The following is an 18,900-nucleotide window of genomic DNA, read 5'->3' as shown; positions in this document are numbered from 1 at the left end:
TGCTTTTAAAGAAATGCGCTTTCTTGCTTCTAGTTTTTAGTTTTTTTCCCTTTATATTTTTTTGGCTTTCATTTTTTTATCCTTTTTATTTAACTTTTCTTTTTTTATTCATCCAAATCTTTTAATATTGGACCTACTTTTGATGATTTGACGCAAGAAAAGCAATTGTGAAAGCGGTTCATGATTTAGATGCACTATTCAAAAGATAAAACATTTTGAAAACAATGAGTTTATGAAATAAATACAAAACTCCCAACTCACAACAAATGTCGACCAAATAATGCGTCACTTATCACCACAACATGAGGTGTGAAGGCGAGCCAACATGTGGTCGAAGGATTAGGAGGACATGAGTATCCCTAGCCCATTAGGTTTTAAATCCTAAATTTCTGGTGCTTGCATTTTCTTAAATTTATTTTAAGCCTTCGACGACGTTCGTTTAGTGAGAGGATGTATCGGCTCGGTTTCTCGGAAGTGCTCATATGGATAACGCGTGTGTGTGCGTGCATTCATGGTGAGTGCGTATGCGTATGCGTATGTATGTATGAGCGTGTTAAAAATAACAGGGGGTGTGAAGTGACTTTGCAAGGGTCTGGACAAAGGAGGAACGGGTCGATCGGCGGTGGACAGAGAGGAGTGGATCGATCTAGGCGCGCGACGCGGGCGATGGTCCGCGAGGGAACCCAGCCGGCGCGCGCGAGGGGATCCAGGCGAGGCGCGCGATGCGAGTGACCAGGGGGCGACGAAAGCGCCGCTGGCCTAACCCGGATCAGGCCTAACCCGAGAAGACCGGAGCAAGCAGATCTCCGGGGGGAGGAAAGGAAATGGAGCAGCTGCTGGGAGCTCAGCAGCACCATTCCTCCCTGTCCCCGAGGACCCCGACCCGGCCGCACCTCCAGCACGCCGCCTCCAACCGGTTCCGGGATCACCACCACCCGCAGCAGCCCCACGCCGGCCTCAAGATCCTCCGCGTCACCCCGCCCTTCTTCCTCCTCCTCCTCGCCGCCGTCTACCTCCTCGCCTCCGCCACCATCCTCTCCGCGCCGGCGCCCTCGCTCCGCGCCTCCACCAAGAAGCCCGACAGGCTCGTCGTCCCAGTGCCCGCGCCGGTGCCCCCCTCGCGGCCGCCTTCCCCGGAGCTGCTCGAGCTCGACAACGGCAGGATTCGGGCCAGGATCAGCAATGTCGGCGCCGCCGTCACCTCGCTGCTTGTCCCGGACAAGAACGGTATGTTTGCGCCGCTGCGGACTGGCTCGTTGCTTCTTTTACGGTTGTGGTTGTAATTGCTGTCCTGCGTGCCTCTGCAGGGGTTCTTGCTGATGTGGTGCTTGGATTCGACTCCCTGGATCCGTATCTGGTTAGTTATTCATTTGTGCCTTTGGATTTGCAGCGATTGGTTAGCTCATTTCGGTGCATTCTCGGATAGGATTACTGTCCGAGGACTGGAAAGGGGATGTTTCTTGATTTCAGACTTTTGGAAATCTTTATTTTTATGGGACTTTTGGAAGTCAACTAGCCTAGTGGCCTTATTTTCTATTGTACCCTCACGCGCCACATAGTTTGCATTGTTCCAAATATGGGGCAGTTAATCGGCATCTTGTGAGTTAATTGCTACTTGGTGGGTCACCGGACAGCCGATTAACCGGAAAATTTTCACCTATTTACCCCTACTCAGGACCTGACCAATATGGCACCAGTTGCTGATATCCTGAACATTGATATTTCGTAGTGTAAATGTTTGTGCTGAGATCTCCTGGTATACGAATGCATTGCCACATAAAAGAAAGATGATCTGACCGTGCAATTAAGGATGTCAGATAGAGTTCTAGTATCATACTATTAGACCTTCCGTAGTGGGGGTATCATAGAAAGTATCATGCATGCCAATTATGCAAGTTAGCTGAGGTGGCAATTTAGTATTATGCTACAGTATCATAGCACGTCAAATAAAAAAAGTTAATAAGAAATACTCCCTCCGTCCCATAATGTAAGACGTTTTTTGACTCTAGTGTAGTGTTAAAAAGCGTCTTACATTATGGGACGGAGGGACTAAATTCTACCCACAACTTTTTATTGAGATTCTACAAATGAATGAATGAAGTGACAGTATGATAGTATGCATTGGGGAGGTCATATCATAAACTAGTCTATGATACTACCCACTACGAGAGGTCTAATGTCTCAATCTTGGTTCATTGGGGTATTTTTAAGGGGTACATTGTCGATCATAATGGTGTTGTGAATAAAACCATACAAGATAGATATCATTCTAGCATACTATTCTTCTAATTTTATGTTTATTTTGAGGGTCTAAATTTTGAGGGATCGGCTCGAGATGCCCTTATGTGCCTGTTATTTATATGCATTATATCTACTGCTGATCTTATATGATTAGATCTACTTATACTTATATATCGATACATTTGTTTGGTGCTGATGGTTTGTGTTCTCTTAATTTTTAGAATGGCACCTCGCCTTACTTTGGCTGCATTGTTGGGCGAGTTGCAAATAGAATCAAGGATGGAAAGTTTACTTTAAATGGCGTGCAATATAGTTTGGGCATCAACAACCCACCTAACACTCTTCATGGTAAGACATAGGAGGCCTGAGTTGTTACAATTCATAGATGTTCTAGTTTGTTCATTTATTCAGGTTTTCAGGCATATGTAATGCTTGCAGTTTGCTTATCCTCCTACCCTGCTGCCAAACATTTGTGACTGATTGAGACTGCAGATGACCGTGATATTTCTGCTAAACAGAATTAGTATACAATAAACGGAATTAGTATACAATAAGTAAAAGAGAATCTTCTTCAGTGAGACGCCATGGAACATGTGGGTAATTAGATTCACCTTTAAAACATTAGCTACTATTTTTAGTTGGATGGTTCATTGATAATTAAGTTGCCAATGATATGAGTTTACGCTCTATTTTATGAATTTAGACCCCCAAAAAATCAGGATCTGAATATTTTGCGCCTAAATGGAAAAGGATGTGCAGGGGATCATTTTACCATTTTAATATGCCACTGTGGTCTTATTTGGAATAGTAAGACTTAGTCGCTCAAAACTCTTTTTCATAGATAGACAACTTTTGATTTTGAACCCCCAAAGCCTTGCTATAGTAAGGTACGGGATGCCCCTCTTGAGATAGAACAACAGTTATTCCAGAGGCAAAAACAACATCCTCTATCATAAACTGTTTTTGGAAGTCTGGTAGTGCCAAAACAGGTGGAGGCCATTGCAGCTTTGAGTTGATTGAAAGCATGTTGTGCTTCAGGTGTCCACAGGAACTGCTTATTCTTCTGAAGTAGCTGAGTGAGGGGTTTTGCCAATTAACTGTAGCCTTTCACTCTATAATAACCTGTTAGGCCCCAAAACCCTCTGAGTTGAGTGACATTACTACTCCCTGTCCAGAAATGATATGACCCAAATATTCCAGCTGACTGGTAGCAGAAACACATTTACTTTGCTTTGCAAACAATTGGTTTCGTTGCAAGATCTCAAACACTTGCTCTAAGTGTCTCACATGTGTACCAAAATGCCATCCATGAATAGAAGGACAAATTTTCTCATGACAGGCTGGAATATGGAATTCATCAGGCACTGAAAGGTGGCAGGTACATTTGTTAGACCAAGTGGCATTACCCTGAACTGGAAATGACCATGGTGAGTTTTAAATGCAGTTTTAGCTTCATCTTCTCGCACCATCCTGGTATGATGATACCCACTTCTAAGACCCAACTTGGTAAAACAAGAGGCACCAGCTAACTCATCAAGTAACTCCTCAACAATGGTTAGTGGAAATTTGTTCTTAACTGTGGCCATGTTTAACCTTCTATAATCCACACGAAACCTCCAGATATTGTCCTTCTTTTTAACCAGTTGAATAGGAGATGCAGAAGGGCTCATACTTGGTGTAGCAATGCCTGCCTTGATCATCTCAGCCACTTGCCTTTCTATCTCATCCTTCTGGTGAGGAGCATATCTATAGAGCCTAGAATTTACAGGGGCTGCCCCAGGTAGCAGTGTAATAAGCATGATCAAAACTTCTGTGAGCGGGGAGAGATTTTGCTTCCTAGAACACTTCTCTGATTTTTTCCAACACTAACTGAATCTCCATGGGCACAGTGGCATGTACAGTATCTGACAGAGGGCAAAACCACAGCCAGAGCCCCTATGTCATTAACTTGGTGCCACTGGTCAATCTCCTCTAGAGTAGCCTCCTGAGAAGTGGGCAGAGATGGCGAGACCACTCCCTGAAGTTTCACTGTTTGTCCCCGATATTGAAACTCCACCCGTTTGTCTTCCCAATTACACTGAACTTTGCTAACCAGTCCATTCTAAGGACAGCGTCATAACCCTCCAGATTATGTACTTTCATTGGATGAGTAAAAAAGCCTTGTTGTATGTTCCACACTAACTCAGGCACTCCTGTATTGCAATGCAATATATCCCCATTTACCACTCTGACTCATTGGTCTTGCTGGCCTGCTTGGCAAATGCAACCTATCCACAAATTATTGGTTCAGAAAACTGAGAGCTACCAGAATCTACTTCCTGAATCATTGCAAACACTGCTGCTTGAGCTACTGTATCTGGCAACTGTGTTTCCACATGACCCATTAATTCCGGTTTGAGCTCCATAATAAATTGATTTACCAACATCAACCCCCCAACAGCTGGATCATATATGATATATTTTAATGTGATACGCAAGCTGATCAAAATTCCTCTTGTATTCCTCAACACTATCCACTTGCTTGAGCAAATGCAATTCCCTTAACTTGTCCCTGTGGACATTGACTTCAAATTCCTGCAACAAATCTGTACTGAATTTCTGCCAATCTTGCCAGCTTGCTGTTAGTTTGTAAGCCTTATACCAATGTGTAGTGTTCTCAATCATGTCCAGCATTGCTGCAGCCACCTTAAACCCTTCAGGAATCTGATATAATGCAAAGTAAGTATTGCACAGATCAACCCAGACACGTTCCTCAGTGCCATCAAACTGAGAAAATTCCATTTTAGGCATCCAGTTTCGCTTTGGACTCATTCTCTGATGATTCAGGGTTCAGGCGCGTCCACAGTAATTGGAATAGGCGACGTTGTGGACACCTGACTGGTGGGCGACGATGGGGTAGGTGATTGCTTCCGACGCTCCCTGGAGTCCCCAAAATGCTTGCCGTCTGCAGATCTGGTGGTCGTGGCGGTGGCTGGTGAGGGCCCTGCGGCGTCCGCCGCCGCAGCTGCTGTTGCTCCACCTGACCAAGCAAGATGAGCAAGAGATCGAGCTTGTCCTTGATGTGCTCCACCTACTGCGCCTGGCTTCCCACTCGGTGTAGAGGTCACTGATCTACTGCTGAACTAGATCGAGCGCACCAAATCGGTCTGACAAGTCCTTGATCTCTGCGAGCAGCTTCTCCTCCATACTTTCGATCTCGGCAACAATGTACTGTGACTGTGCGCTAGGCTTGAACAATGGAGCCGTGGCTGCTCCCCCGAATCAGGCCTAACTGATAATAGGATATATGCCCGATCGCTCGAAAGCAACCAGCGACCCGCTCTTGGAAATTTTACCGGTCGATCAAGAGAGTGTGAGACAGCGCAGCAGTGGACCGAAGAAGCTCTGAATACCAATTGTTATGACCTAGCCTATGATTGGGCTAGATGTAACAGCAGATCGGATGAACTCAGGAAGAACAGAGGGGAAGGAGCAGAGACTTGAGGAAGAAGAGGCAGGGGAAGGAGGAAATCAGATATTCATTTCATATTCGATGACTGCAAACAGTACACTGCAGCGGCTTATAACTGCGCCACACCGCACCTACTGACCTCCGGGCAACCCACTAGCAACTCAATGCCAAGTCATCCACTTGATGGCGCCAACTGGATTCCCTTCTTGCCTCGCTTCCCTCTATCGACTCGAACATCTTCAGTTTCGTCAGTTAACGCCTGAACACCTTCTCCTGCATCTCTGTTACTCTGTGGCTCTGTGCCATGCTCTTCTCTGACACTCCGACAACTTGTGCCCTTTTCGCACTGCTAGAGCTATGTAGGAGTGTGACAGTGTTTAGGGGTTAAAGCCCAGTTCTACCAATTTAAATTTTAAGGTCTCATGATGTAGTGAGTTGTGAGGTATACTCTTGTTTATGCATGTTTGGTTCATATAGACATGGCCGACTTTAACCTGATTTCTGTAGCATCATCCATGTTGAACAGCTGCAAGAACGTGTAAGAAATTCCTTGAATCACACTAGTCCGTCTGCTGTGCAGAATAAGTATTTGTGGCAGTCTGGGTTAAGGAGAATGGCTTATCTGAATATGCACTCTGTCAAGATCAATAATTTTTTTGTATCATGGTCGATAATCACAAATGCACATAATATACATGCACAGAGAAAAAATCACTATATTACTTGTGCTATTACATACCTAACTCTAATGCTGTGCGATATCAATTTTTCTAGGTGGATTTAAAGGGTTTGATAAAGTCATATGGGAAGTCACTGAATATAACAAAGGGAAGACCCCATCAATCACCTTAAAATATTATAGTAAAGATGGAGAGGAAGGTACCGTGGTAACTAACTCCCATTGAACAATTAATTATATGAAGGTTTGCAATTCACTATAATCTGACAGATCTCTCTTAAGTAAACAGGTTTCCCAGGTGATGTTTCTGTTACTGCCAGATATTCTCTTCCATCAAGCATGGAGTTGAAGCTAGAGATGGAGGCTGCACCTTTGAACAAGGCCACACCAATCAGTTTAGCACAACACACCTACTGGAACCTGGCAGGCCACGACTCTGGAGATGTTCTTGCACATTCTATCCAGATAAGGGGATCTCAGATAACTCCAGTAGATCAAATTTCAATACCCACAGGCGAGTTTATGCAAGTGAGTGGCACGCCATTTGATTTTCTGACTGAGGGTGAGATTGGTGATAGGATTGGCCAAGTCCCTGGTGGTTATGATCACAACTATGTGCTTGATGATTCTCGCGAAGTGAAGTCAGGCTTGCGGCACGTGGCTAAGGTGACAGATCCGTCAAGCTTTAGGGTCCTAAACATTTGGGGGGATGCTCCTGGAGTGCAATTCTACACTGGTAATTTCCTTGCTGGCATTGTGGGGAAAGGAGGTGCAGTCTATGGGAAGCACGCAGGTCTCTGCCTTGAGACGCAGGGTTTCCCAAATGCGGTCAACCAACCTAATTTTCCATCAGTGATTGTTCATCCTGGTGAGAAGTACATGCATACAATGCTGTTTGAGTTCTCCACCAAGTGAACTAGCTCTTGTAGAGACACACCTTTTTCCATGTCCTTTTCTTTTTCTTGTCTTAAGTTAATGAATTTCTGACAGTGTTAGATAATAGCAGTAATTAGGGATGAAAGACACCATTTTTTCATAGGTAATGTTCCTTGTGACTACTAAATGTTGTGAACTGGCGACACATTATACAGGATTAGCAATTCTAGCATGGAGTAGGTAAGGAAAGAGGAAGAGAACAAACCATTTTTCCGAGGGATTTTCGGCTGTACCAGCTGTACAGGAGTTAGTGCGTTCTTCTATCATCTTCGACCACCAAGGGATCGAGAACACAGTTTTTTTTACACTGATCGAGAACATAAGTTGAAAAGAACTCCCTGTTCCTTTTTGCAACTACGGACTTTTGTCTTTTAATCATCAGCTTCCCAATTTTGTTTGAGTAATACTTTTTTTTTGAATTTGTCTCGGTGTTGCATCTGACCTCTCAAAACTTTGCACCGTGAACTTCATTTTTTTTCTCCCCCAAACACTCGGATTTTTTGTTCGGGGACCTTCCCGCATTTTCCTGTGTTAACTTTGAGTTTTTTTAACCTTTTCTTATTCAGTTAACTCCTATTTATTTATTTTTGTAGATTTTACAATTTCTATTTATTTTTCACGTTACTTCTTGATTTTTAAACATCAAACTGCTCCTTTATTTTATTTTGAACTTCTTTGTTTTCTTCTTTAGCACGTGAACATCTAGTAGCAACCCCTTTTTGGTTTTAGTTTTTTTACTTTTTTTTTTCTCATCCGAATTGCACTCAGTGTGGCTTTTGAACTGCTGGGTGTTTCACATCTCACTTACACTCTGTTTTTTGTTCATAAGTCCTAAACCGTTAATTTGAATGAAGCAAATGATATACTGTTGAAAACCTATTGTAAATGAGCAAAAAAAAATCGTGTTGACCATTTTTTCAAATTCACCATGGTTTAAGAGCAGCATTGAATACGGTAAAACTCAATTTTGAATGCCACACATTGAACTTTTTCTTGATGTTGCCTTTGAACTTTCAATTTTGTCACACCTTGAACTTTTGATCATTTTATGGCATCATATTTTTTGTGTTCTAAAGTTCCAAATGTGATCTGAACTCTCCCCGCTATCTTCTCTAAACTTCCAAATTTTATCCCCGTGAAATTTTGTGAATTTCTGTGGTTTGTTTTATGAACTTGTATTTGTTTTTAGTCTTTTTGAGCCGTGCAGGCTACATCTTTTGAACTACATGTGAGGTGATCAGTAGATTCCGCCTCCTGGTCGCACAACGGACACGCAACATGGGACCGCAACCTGTGTTGCAGGTTCCTGTCCGTCGTCCAGAGCCGCTGTAGCCGGAGTAGCTACCCGCGGGAGGAACTTGGTCCGCTAGACCCTAGAAATCTCAGAATCACTATTGGATTGTGTTGTGTTTTGATTATTTTATAAATTTTCATGGAAAATTAGCTACAAAGTTGAAAAAAATGGGTGAAACAAATACGAAAATTGTCCCTGCATTTTTTTTTACTAAAAGGGCAAATGTTAATGATAATCCACTGAAGCGCCAAATGTCACAAATTCAGTTTGGTAGCGCTAGTACAGCGATGGTGATGTTGAACCTGGATTAAGATTCAACCGAACCGAGAACCTTGCCTGGATTAACTCCAGCGAGGTTTTCATTTGTTTCCTTCGAAAAATGGAACCTACTACTAAGGTCTTCGTTGTTCAAAGGAAAGGTGTAGTAAATACATAGGAATTGGAATGGGATCTTAACCGTGAAGTGACATAACATGTAAGAAAAAAAAACTTATATGGACCTTAATGTAAGGTCTTATAGATATAACATCGAACTCAGACAAGTCTCAGTCGACCAATGTTTGGCAAGACTGTTTTACTAACTCTTCCAAGCACATTGTATGTGTGTGCACAAGGAATCAATAATGATGAGCAGCACAGACAGCCACCCCGCCACTATTGGATCTACTCTCTTTTTTTCTTTTGCGGGAATATTGGATCTACTCTTGGATCTGCCGATTTTGCCATTCTGGCATTCTACTCCATGCATGACAGCTTTGCATAAATATCAATCCACTGCAACAGTTGACCTCCCCACTTGACCTCCTCGACCTCGACAAAACAAAACAAGCACTAGATTGCGTATGGGTTCCGAGGCGGGAATGGAAGCTGCTGGAGCGCGAGATCCACCGGAGCGTCGCCGGGGCGCCGTCACGGCCGTCCTCCTGGCCGCGCTGCCGCTGCTGCTCCTGCTCTTCCTCTTCGGCGACCGGGCCGCCTCCATCGCCGCCGACTCCCTGGCCTGGGCACAGGTGAAACAGCAGAGTACGGCACCCACTCTCCTTGAAGCTCACCCACCCATGCCGGCTGCCACCTTAGCTAGGGGCCCCGTGTTCCATGCGGTTCATTGATTTGCTTGCCGGATCCATCCATCCATCACAGGTCCACGTAACGCATCCTCGTCGCCGTCCCCGGAACCGGGCGCGGCGCGTGACGGCCGGCTCCTCGGCGGGCTCCTCTCGCCGGACTTCGACGAGCCGGCGTGCCGCAGCCGCTACGAGGGCTCCAGCCGATGGAAGCCGTCGCCGTTCCCGGTCTCGCCGTATCTGGTCCGCAAGCTGAGGCAGTACGAGGCCAACCACCGCCGGTGCGGGCCGGGCACGCCGCGGTACCGCGAGGCCATGGCGCAGCTTCGGTCCGGCCGCAACGGCGAGCGCGGGGAGTGCAGGTACGTGGTGTGGCTGCCCGTCCAGGGCCTCGGCAATCGGATGCTCAGCCTCGTCTCCACCTTCCTCTACGCGCTGCTCACCGCCCGCGTCCTCCTCGTCCACGAGCCCCCCGAGATGGAGGGCCTCTTCTGCGAGCCCTTCCCGGGGACCTCCTGGCTGCTGCCCGCGACCTTCCCCTACAAGGACGTCCGCTTCGGGTCGGAATCCAAGGAGAGCTACGTGAGCATGCTCCACAACAACGTCGTCCGCTACGACGACGTCGACGGCGGCAATGCCGGCGCGCTCCCGCCGTACGTGTACCTCCACCTGGAGAACATGAATCTGCGGCTCCAGAACCACACCTTCTGCGAGGAGGACCACCGCGCGCTCGACGGCTTCAACTGGATGCTGCTCCGCTCCGACAGCTACTTCGCCGTGGCGCTCTTCCTGGTGCCCACGTACCGCGACGACCTGGAGCGCATGTTCCCGTCCAAGGGCTCCGTGTTCCACCACCTCGGCAGGTACCTCCTCCACCCGGGCAACCCGGCGTGGGGGATCGCGCAGCGGTTCTTCGACGGCTACCTCGCCGGCGCCGACCAGCGCCTCGGCGTGCAGGTGCGGATCGTGTGGCACCACCCGGTCCCGTTCGACGTCATGTTCGACCAGATCCTCCGGTGCACGCGGGAGCACGGCCTTCTGCCGCGGCTCACCGGCGAACCCTCCCTCGTCCGGCCGTCGTCCAACAGCACGGCCAAGGCGAACAAGGTCAAGGCGGTGCTGGTGGTGTCGTTGAAGCCCGAGTACTACGACAAGCTCCACGCCATGTACTACAACAACGCGACCGACTCCGGCGAGCTCGTCACCGTGTACCAGCCGAGCCACGACCAGGACCAGCACACGGAGGCGCGCGCGCACAACGAGCGCGCCCTCGCCGAGATCTTCCTGCTCAGCTACTGCGACGAGATGGTCACCACGTCGTGGTCCACGTTCGGGTACGTGGCGCACGCGCTCGCCGGGCTGCGCCCAAGGCTGCTGGCCCCGCTGGACTTGAGCAAGATGAGGTCCGACGTGGCGTGCGTCAGGCCCGCGTCCATCGAGCCGTGCCTGCACTCGCCGCCGTCGCTCGTCTGCCGGCGCGCGCAGGATCTCGACCCGGTGGCGCATGTGCCGTTCCTGCGCCACTGCGAAGATGTCGATTTCGGTCTCAAGCTCGTCGACTGAGTAACTTGCCTGGCTCTCTGCACAGAGGCTTCTCTTCGATTTGGTTTACCAAACAGTGCTGTTTTTAGGCTTGATTTGTGGTCACTGAAATACATGCTCGTCGTCGCCAAAAAGAAAGAAACGAAAGAAAGGAAGGGACTGACTAACCGTCAGTCGACTGAAAACCCAATTCGGGCCAGTCAAAAAAATTTCCTTTGCATGCGGGCTGCACATAGTCAATTTCCTCTTCCCGGGCCGTTCAAGGGCTGCCATCTCCCCTGCCTTGGCAAGGCCGCCACAAAGCTGCTGCTGACCGTTAGTCAGTCCCAAAAATCTGCTGCTGCCGACTTTTTGGCCCAGTGAAGTATTTTTTCTCCAAAAAGTCGGCAGCAGCAGTATTTTGGAACGAAGGGAGTACGAAATTAAACCAGCGAAAAATGTTCCACTACTCACACGAGCGAGAACCCCGCTGTCGTCTCCTTCAGATGCAGCCTCCCGCTGAATCGAATCGCGCTGCCAGCCTCGTCCGCCTCGCCGTGCCTGCGTCCCTCCCCGGACGGCTGCGGCGATGGAGGGAGCCACTGGCGCTGGCCAGGCCCCCGGCCGATGGACGCGCCGGATCATCGCTCCTCAGGGCCAGCCCCTCCCGCCGCGCTGGATCACGTGGCAGCCTAGGTAACCCTAACCAGCCCCCGATCTTCGCATCTCTCCCTGAATCCCTCCTCCTCCACGAGCCGCGCGGTGTGCTTCCCTCCTCCCACACGCTGCTCCTCTCCCTCCCCAAATCGACATGGATCTCGCGCTGCTGGATCCCCTCCTCTCCCTCCCTGACTTGCCGTGAATCTTGTGCTGCGAGAGCTGCTCCTATCCCTTCCCTGGCCGCCATGGGTCTCGCCAGGCACCATCGGAGGAAGCCCCACACCCAGGCTTGATGTGCTGGGGCTACTGTCATCTTTTGGATCTCATAGATCACTGAATTTATGTTCAGCATAAAAAAAGGCTGCTTGGCTGCACCAATTCCATGTAGCTAATAAACTGTGAGACAACATTTTTTTCGGAATCTCCAGCATCTGATTCATTTTGGGTGCTGTATGCGAAATAGTATGGTTTATGGATACTGGGATGCATCAACGCAATTTTACAGCCTTAGTATATAATCTGGTTGATGATTGTTACATACATAAACTCCTGATTCTTCCATACAACAAAACAGTTCGTCAGTTGTTTTACTCGTGTATTCTCACATAATATTTTTTTGCTGAGTTACAAAAATAATTCATAACATGTTGATCACAATACTGTGCCAGCTTGTCAGAGATGGCAAAGCTGTTCTATGCAGAGTACGCCTCCGAGCTAGCCGATGCCTACTGTATCCAGTGTTCTCTTGCATCCGGTGCGACCTCAAAGAATACCTTCTTCTAGCTGGGCGTTGAGCGCTTCAAGGACGACGAGGTGCAGCGCCTGGGGTGGAAGCAGTTCAACTACACGATGCAGAAGCGAGTGAAGGGGTTAAGACGGTTGCGTTGTGCGTGCGCTGCTTGCTTGCTGGTGAGTGTCGCCTCTGTGACTAGGTGTTCTTTGCTGTCTATGCCCTCTGTAGTTTAAGGTGTTTGTTCTTTTAGAAGCCATTAAAATACTGCAATGTAAATGAATGTCTTCTCTATGTCTACAACATGCACTAGAAGTATAGAACTAATGGCAGTGTTTTGTCTATACAATATATTAGTATATTATACATGTTTTTGATTCTAAGTGTATTATAAATTAGTATAGACTATCTACCATCCTTTCATTCAGTTTTTGCAGAGAAGTTCCAGTTGCCTTGCAAATGTTAAAAAACTTAAATACAGTGAATGATTGTGTTTTTAGATGGGAAACGCCATTTCCAGTAATACTTGGACAACCTCAAAAGAATTACTCGAGTAACATGTTTCCAAGCAGCATACTGCATAATCTTTCAAATTATAGGCAAAGTTATACAAGAAACACTGACCTAGGAGTTAGTGTAGTACTTTGTTCATCATTCCATAATTTCTTTGCACCAAGACGTGGATACTAATGGCTTACTAACATCCTAATTTTCCATCATGGTGGTTTGAGTTTGTTGCCTGCGCTTATTACTAGGAAATGAAGCTCCCAGCCTGGTTCTAACAAACTTAACTGAACTTCTGTACACGAGATAAATAAATACACTGTATTAAGATGTTAAGAGTCCTTATACTGATATTTTATTTAGTTCTTTTTATTCAAGGATACATTAATTAAGTTTCAAAGTTAATTGTTATTTTTAGTAAATTGGTGTGTGGTAGCATTCTTTAGGTAGTTGATTATGTCACTTGAATCTTTGCAGCTGTTGCATATAGCTTGTGGCTGTGGTCGTCCAGTCGGGTTATCTCTAGCTGTAGAATCATCAAAGAAAGGATCCACTGCTGGTCTCATTGGCCTTGATCTTCCATTCACAAGCAATTAATGTTTATTGGAGCACAAATTCAAAGTAGCACATTTTCGCGGCTGTGAAATGTAGCAACATGTTTGGATAGCTGACCAAAAAGGATCTCACTGAAAAACTGAAATATTTAAGTAACAGGTCAACGACGGCTGCGTCCTGCGTGTTGGCAAGGCGGCGGCAACGGATGGTATGCGGGATGCGGCCTTTTTGTGTATAGCTCTCTAAACTTGACAGTTGAGTTTCTTTTTGGTCATATTAAAACTGAGTTTCTGTTAGTTCAGTTTGCACAAGCGGCCATAGTGCGGACCATCAGGAGGAGACAGGGGCACACAAGCACCAGCACGATAGCACCACCATCAGAACACACCAGACGGCTCGCATAGGGAATACTTCAAGATGGACACTGGTGGTACAACATGGCTTACTATCATCTGTTTACACATGGCTAATTTGACGGAATAGCTTTGGCCATCTTTGATATATGTTACTCCTACTACAAATTTCGCTCCCTCGTCTCCAAGGAATTCCCTACTAGCTACATTCGACATGAGAGTCCAATTTGAATCCCCTATCATCAGCGATCTCCCGGACGCCATCCTTGGGGAGATCATCTCGCTTCTCCCCACCAAGGATTGCTGCCGCACCCAAGTCCTCTCAACTCGGTGGCGCTCTCTATGGTGCGTCACGCCCCTTAATCTCGACTGTCGTCAGCTATCTGTCTTTAATGATTTTGAACTTCCCAGAGCCATCATCTCCTCCCACCAGGGCTCCATTCAAAGCCTCTGTGTTCCGTCATGTTACCTGAGCAAGCATAGCATGCCCTGCACGGTGGACGCCTGGCTGAAATTCCCTGAATTCACAGAACTACAGCTGCTTGAGTTCTACTATTCCCCAGGAAATCACCTACTAGATACCGAAAGCCATGTACTTGTGCCCTCAGCATCGATGTCCATCTCGCGGTTTTCCTCCTCTCTCCACACCGCCACCTTTGTGCTGTGATATCTACCAGACAATATGGTACTAAACCTTCTACTTCCATTTCTAAAAAAACTTTCACTTGTGCGGGTTCGTATATCGGAGACCTCATTGCACAACATCATCCACTCCAGTTACCCTGCCCTGGAGTGCTTGGTGCTTGTTTTCACAGTTAGAATCGGTTGTCTCTAAATAAAGTCGCCTAACCTTGTAAGAATTGGAGTTTTTTTTGACGGAAGGAAGCTCATCATCAAAGATGCCCCTTCACTTCAAAGATTGATCCTTGATTCTAGTTATTCACCGTCGCAAATAACCGTCGTCTCTGCGCCTAAACTGGAAACCTTGGGTGTAATACATGATCTTTGTGCTCATTTCAAGATGGTGTTTGGTGCTACCTCTCGAGCATGCGTTGGTTTTCCCTTGAAGAGGAAAGGGTGATGCAGCAAAGTAGCGTAAGTATTTCCCTCAGTTTTTGAGAACCAAGGTATCAATCCAGTAGGAGACTACACGCAAGTCGCCTAGTACCTGCACAAACAATCAAGAACCTTGCAACCAACGTGATAAAGGGGTTGTCAATCCCTTCACGGCCACTTGCAAAAGTAAGATCTGATAAAGATAATAAGATAAATATTTTTGGTATTTTTGTTGTATAGATTGGAAAATAAAGATTGCAAAATAAATAGTAAAATAGAATTGTAGATTGAAAACTTATATGATGTAAAGTAGACCCGGGGGCCATAGGTTTCACTAGTGGCTTCTCTCATGATAGCATGTATTACGGTGTGTGAACAAATTACTGCCGAGCAATTGATAGAAAAGTGCATAGTTATGATGATATCTAAGGCAATGATCATGAATATAGGCATCACGTCCGTGTGAAGTAGACCAAAACTATTCTGCATCTACTAGTATTACTCCACACATCGACCGCTATCCAGCATGCATCTAGAGTATTAAGTTCATAAGAACGGAGTAACACATTAGGCAAGATGACATGATGTAGAGGGATAAACTCAAGCAATATGATATAAACCCCATCTTTTTATCCTCGATGGCAACAATACAATACGTGTCGGTTCCCTTTCTGTCACTGGGATCGAGCACCGCAAGATTGAACCCAGAGCTAAGCACTTCTCCCATTGCAAGAAAGATCAATCTAGTAGGCCAAACTAAACCGATAATTCGAAGAGACTTGCAAAGATATCAAATCATGCATATAAGAATTCAGAGAAGAACCAAATAATATTAATAGATAATCAAGTTCATAAACCCACAATTCATCTGATCTCGGCAAACACACCGCAAAAGAATATTACATCGAATAGATCTTCAAGAACATCGAGGAGAATTTTGTATCGAGATCCAAAGAGAGAGAAGAAGCCATCTAGCTAATAACTATGAATCCGAAGGTCTGTGGTAAACTACTCACACATCATCGGAGAGGCTATGGTGTTGATGTAGAAGCCCTCCATGATTGAATCCCCCTCTAGAAGATCACCGGAAAAGGCCCCAAGATGGGATCTCACGGGTACAGAAGGTTGCAGCGGTGGAAAAGTGGTTTCATGGCTCTCCTGGATGTTTTCAGGGTATAAGAGTATATATATAGGTGAAAGAAGTAGGTCGGTGGAGCTACGAGGGGCTCACAAGGGTGGGGGGCGCGCCTACCCCCTGGGCCTCGTGGCCGCCTCGTTGCGTCTCTGACTTCCACTCCAAGTCTCCTGGATTGCGTTTGTTCCAAGAAAGATTCTCACGAAGGTTTCGTTCCGTTTGGATTCCGTTTGATATTCCTTTTCTGCGAAACACTGAAATAGGCAAAAAAACAGCAATTTGCACTGGGCCATCGGTTAATAGGTTAGTCCCAAAAATAATATAAAAGAGCATATTAAAGCCCATTAAACATCCAAAACAGATAATATAATAGCATGGAACAATCAAAAATTATAGATACGTTGGAGACGTATCAAGCATCCCCAAGCTTAATTCCTGCTCGTCCTCGAGTAGGTAAATGATAAAAACAGAATTTTTGATGTGGAATGCTACCTAGCATAATTTTCAATGCAATTCTCTTTATTATGGCATGAATGTTCAGATCCGAAAGATTCAAGACAAAAGTTTAATAATGACATAAAAATAATAATACTTCAAGCATACTAACCAAGCAATTATGTCTTCTCAAAATAATATAGCCAAAGAAAGCTCATCCCTACAAAATCATATAGTTTGGCTATGCTTCATTTTTGTCACACAAAATGCTCTCATCATGCACAACCCCGATGACAAGCCAAGCAATTGTTTCATACTTTAGTATTCTCAAACTTTTTTAACTTTCACGCAATACATGAGCGCGAGCCATGGACATAGCACTATGGGTGGAATAGAATATGATGATGGAGGTTGTGTGGAGAAGACAAAAAAAGGAGACAGTCTCACATTGATGCGGCTAATCAACGGGCTATGGAGATGCCCATCAATTGATGTCAATGCGAGGAGTAGGGATTGCCATGCAACGGATGCACTAGAGCTATAAATGTATGAAAGCTCAACAAAAGAGTGTTTATTATTTCCTTATTCATGATAAATGTTTATTATTCATGCTAGAATTGTATTAACCGGAAACTTAGTACATGTGTGAATACATAGACAAACAGAGTGTCACTAGTATGCCTCTACTTGACTAGCTCGTTAATCAAAATGGTTAAGTTTCCTAGCCATTGACATGAGTTGTCATTTGATTAACGGGATCACATCATTAGAGAATGATGTGATTGACTTGACCCATTCCGTTAGCTTAGCATTTGATCGTTTAGTATATTGCTATTGCTTTCTCCATGACTTATACATGTTCTATGACTATGAGATTATGCAACTCCCAAATACCGAAGGAACACTTTGTGTGCTACCAAACGTCACAACATAACTGGGTGATTATAAAGGTGCTCTACAGGTGTCTCCGATGGTACTTATTGAGTTGGCATAGATCGAGATTAGGATTTGTCACTCCGATTGTCGGAGAGGTATCTCTGGGCCCTCTCGGTAATGCACATCACTATAAGCCTTGCAAGCAATGTAATTAATGAGTTAGTTGCGGGATGATGCATTACAGAACGAGTAAAGAGACTTGCCGGTAACGAGATTGAACTAGGTATTGAGATACCGACGATCGAATCTCGGGAAAGTAACATACCGATGACAAAGGGAACAACGTATGTTGTTATGCGGTTTGACCGATAAAGATCTTCGTAGAATATGTGGGAGCCAATATGAGCATCCAGGTTCCGCTATTGGTTATTGACCGGAGACGTGTCTCGGTCATGTCTACATAGTTCTCGAACCCGTAGGGTCCGCACGCTTAACGTTCGGTGACGATCGGTATTATGAGTTTATGTGTTTTGATGTACAGAAGATAGTTCGGAGTCCCAGATATGATCACGGACATGACGAGGAGTCTCGACATGGTCGAGACATAAAGATCGATATATTGGATGACTATGTTTGGACATCAGAAGGGTTCCGAGTAAGTTTGGACGAATACCAGAGTACCGTGGGGTTACCGGAACCCCCCGGGAGTGTAATGGGCCTCATGGGCCTTAGTGGAGAGAGGGAGGGGCGGCCAGGGCAGGCCGCACGCCCCCTCCCCCTCTAGTCCGAATTGGACTAGGAAGGGGGGGGGGCGGCGCCCCTCTTTTTCCTTCCCCCTCTCTCCTCCTTTCTTCTCTCCTACTCCTACTCATGGAAGGGGTGGAATCCTACTCCCGGTGGGAGTAGGACTCCCCTTGGGGGGCGCCTAGGAGGCCGGCCTCCTCCCCCTCCTCCATTCCTTTATATACGGGGGAGGGGGACACCCCATAGACACACAAGTTGATCATTGATCTCTTAGCCGTGTGCGGTGCCCCCCTCCACCATAATCCACCTCGGTCATATCGTCGTAGTGCTTAGGCGAAGCCCTGCGCCGGTAGCTTCATCATCACCGTCATCACGCCGTCGTGCTGACGAAGCTCTCCCTCGAAGCTCTACTGGATCGTGAGTTCGTGGGATGTCACCGAGCTGAACGTGTGCAGATCTCAGAGGTGCCGTACAATCGGTACTAGGATCGGTCGATCGTGAAGACGTACGACTACATCAACCGCGTTGTCATAACGCTTCCGCTTTTGGTCTACGAGGGTACGTGGACAACACTCTCCCCTCTTGTTGCTATGCATCACCATGATCTTGCGTGTGCGTAGGAAACGTTTCCCAATAGTGGTATTAGAGCCAGGTTTATGCGTAGAT

At 46.3% G+C, this 18,900-nt stretch overlaps 2 protein-coding genes across 2 annotated transcripts; both read left to right on the top strand.

Moving 5' to 3' along the window:
* Positions 1-516: 516 nt before the first annotated feature.
* LOC109732018 (uncharacterized) lies at positions 517-7,523 on the top strand. Its single transcript, XM_020291208.4, has 5 exons — positions 517-1,227; positions 1,308-1,357; positions 2,463-2,589; positions 6,467-6,571; positions 6,661-7,523. Exons 1-5 carry the CDS (start codon positions 825-827, stop codon positions 7,284-7,286), a joined length of 1,311 nt encoding a protein of 436 aa, XP_020146797.1. The 5' UTR covers positions 517-824; the 3' UTR covers positions 7,287-7,523.
* Positions 7,524-7,641: 118 nt separating this feature from the next.
* Positions 7,642-11,427, top strand: LOC109732017 (probable fucosyltransferase 8). Its single transcript, XM_040395365.3, has 2 exons — positions 7,642-9,624; positions 9,742-11,427. Exons 1-2 carry the CDS (start codon positions 9,444-9,446, stop codon positions 11,226-11,228), a joined length of 1,668 nt encoding a protein of 555 aa, XP_040251299.1. The 5' UTR covers positions 7,642-9,443; the 3' UTR covers positions 11,229-11,427.
* Positions 11,428-18,900: the final 7,473 nt, after the last annotated feature.

Source organism: Aegilops tauschii, chromosome 7 (assembly GCF_002575655.3).
Source record: "Aegilops tauschii subsp. strangulata cultivar AL8/78 chromosome 7, Aet v6.0, whole genome shotgun sequence".
Lineage (NCBI taxonomy): Eukaryota > Viridiplantae > Streptophyta > Magnoliopsida > Poales > Poaceae > Aegilops > Aegilops tauschii.
This window is presented reverse-complemented; position numbering and strand designations above follow the sequence as displayed.

What these genes read in the sequence shown, in the direction of transcription:
- LOC109732018 (XM_020291208.4), top strand. Translation starts at nt 825, where the DNA reads ATGGAGCAGCTGCTGGGAGCTCAGCAGCACCATTCCTCCCTGTCCCCG. An exon ending in GCTTGTCCCGGACAAGAACG is followed by an intron (nt 1,228 to 1,307) that starts GTATGTTTGCGC and finishes GTGCCTCTGCAG; the next exon opens with GGGTTCTTGCTGATGTGGTG. An exon ending in CCCACCTAACACTCTTCATG is followed by an intron (nt 2,590 to 6,466) that starts GTAAGACATAGG and finishes CAATTTTTCTAG; the next exon opens with GTGGATTTAAAGGGTTTGAT.
- LOC109732017 (XM_040395365.3), top strand. Translation starts at nt 9,444, where the DNA reads ATGGGTTCCGAGGCGGGAATGGAAGCTGCTGGAGCGCGAGATCCACCG. An exon ending in GGCACAGGTGAAACAGCAGA is followed by an intron (nt 9,625 to 9,741) that starts GTACGGCACCCA and finishes CATCCATCACAG; the next exon opens with GTCCACGTAACGCATCCTCG.